Source organism: Lathyrus oleraceus, chromosome 7 (assembly GCF_024323335.1).
Source record: "Lathyrus oleraceus cultivar Zhongwan6 chromosome 7, CAAS_Psat_ZW6_1.0, whole genome shotgun sequence".
In the NCBI taxonomy this organism is placed as follows: domain Eukaryota; kingdom Viridiplantae; phylum Streptophyta; class Magnoliopsida; order Fabales; family Fabaceae; genus Lathyrus; species Lathyrus oleraceus.
In genome coordinates, this window is record NC_066585.1 from 103,725,559 (window position 1) to 103,727,501 (window position 1,943).

The following is a 1,943-nucleotide window of genomic DNA, read 5'->3' on the forward strand; positions in this document are numbered from 1 at the left end:
CGATTTTTTTAAAAAAAATTAGTTATTTTAAAAAAAAATTGATTGAGGTAGCTAATGAGTATTTGACCTTTGACATATAAAAAGAGGATAAATAGAGTTTTAATTGACACATTTGTTGATTACTAATTTATCCAATTACTAGTGTAAATTAAAATTAGGAGAAGAACTATGTAAAATCGTGCATTAAGATTTTGAATGAGTGATAGTAGATGGTAGACTAATGTGTATTCCTTTCCCCTCATTTTTATCTATTTTCTTTCAATACAAACAAACAAACAAATTTATTTCATTTTACATTTCTCTAACTTTATTCACTTTCACTTTTTTTACATTCTTTTCTTTTATACTACTACTTTTTATCTTTTTACTTACCCAAACTTAACATTAAAGAAAAAAAAATCAAATGAATGACTAAACTTAGAGTTGATCATATACTATATTATATATTATAGTAGCTGATGTGACTATTGAAAATGAGCTGTACAATATAGAGATATAAACATATTATTGGTGACATTAATTAATAATTGTACGCAATGCCTCTTAGAAGAACACTATCGTTTCTGTGTCTGTTGTGATTTGTTTGTCCTAGAAGAAGGAAAAAAACACAGAAACAAACAAGAACAAAAATGACAAAACTCACAGTTACAACGTTAATAGGCATAATCAAAGACAAAGCCTCTCAAAGCAAAGCTGCGTTACTCTCCAAACCCACAACTCTCTCCCTCTTACGCGTCACAACTCACAACTCCTTCTACCCTCCAACTCACAAACATATATCCACGCTCCTCTCTTCCACCGACGGCTCACGCGCCACCGCATCAGCTTTTCTCGAACTCCTTATGGACCGTCTTCAGAACACCAGCGACGCTGCTGTAGCACTCAAATCTCTCATCGTCGTTCATCACATCATCAGTCAAGGAAGTTTCATCCTCCAAGATCAACTCTCTGTTTACCCTTACACCGGTGGTAGAAACTACCTCAACCTCTCGAATTTCCGACGGAACACAAATCCGACATCATGGGAGCTTTCCTCTTGGGTTCGATGGTTTGCTCAGCATATAGAGAATCTTCTATGTAGTTCACGAATCTTGGGAATCTTCTTTCTTAGAAACTCTTTGTCGGAGGGTGAAGAGAGAGTTTCGGGGATTACCAACGGTGATTTGTTGAAGGAGTTTGATTCGTTGGTGACGGTTGTTGAGGGGATTTGCAAGAGGCCAGATCGTGCTTCAGATTCGAACGAAGGAAACAAAAACAAAAACAAAAACAAGTTGGTTGATGAGATAGTGAATTTGGTCGGTGGAGATTGGGTGGTGATAGAAACTGTGGTGGTTGTTGAAGTGAGAGAGTTTAAGGAGAGGTTAGGGTGTTTGGAATTTGGAGAAGCTGTTGAATTGGTTTGTTGTTTGAAGAGATTGGAAGAGTGTAGAGAGAGGTTAGTGATGATTTTGGAGTTACAACAAGGGTTTTGGGAAATGGTGAGAGATTTGAAGGAGAAAGTTGGAGTGGAGGTGTATAAGGAAAAGGGTAAGGTGCAGAGAGAAGGAAGAAGAGTAAGGTTTAGTGAGTCGGAACGGTTTTCCGATCGAGTTGTTAGTTCTTGTGATTTCATACGGTTTCCTTCTGGAAGGTTTTTGTAGTGTAATCTGTATACAAACTCCAAAAAATTTAGTTTTTTTCTTATATTATGTAATTTGTGATTATGATTACAAAGTATAGGGGTTAGGGATATTATTTATTTTTGTGATTTATTGCACATAGTTAATTAGAACTGTTATGATTAGGAAGGAAAAGAGAATTGTTGTTTGTCGTTGTTAAGGATGTAGGAGAAATGAAAAGTTGAGAATGTTTAGAAAAGCAGTAGAAAGCTGCAACCCCAACTCGTGTGATAAATTTGTTATTGGAAGAGGGCAAGATGATGGAGAGATGAGTGGTGATGTTTT

General features: G+C 36.0%; 1 protein-coding gene across 1 annotated transcript; it reads left to right on the forward strand.

The window, feature by feature from the left end:
• Nucleotides 1-470: 470 nt before the first annotated feature.
• On the forward strand, nucleotides 471-1,738 carry LOC127101104 (putative clathrin assembly protein At4g40080). Its single transcript, XM_051038430.1, has one exon. The coding sequence runs from the start codon at nucleotides 630-632 to the stop codon at nucleotides 1,638-1,640; it is 1,011 nt and encodes a 336-aa protein (XP_050894387.1). The 5' UTR covers nucleotides 471-629; the 3' UTR covers nucleotides 1,641-1,738.
• Nucleotides 1,739-1,943: the final 205 nt, after the last annotated feature.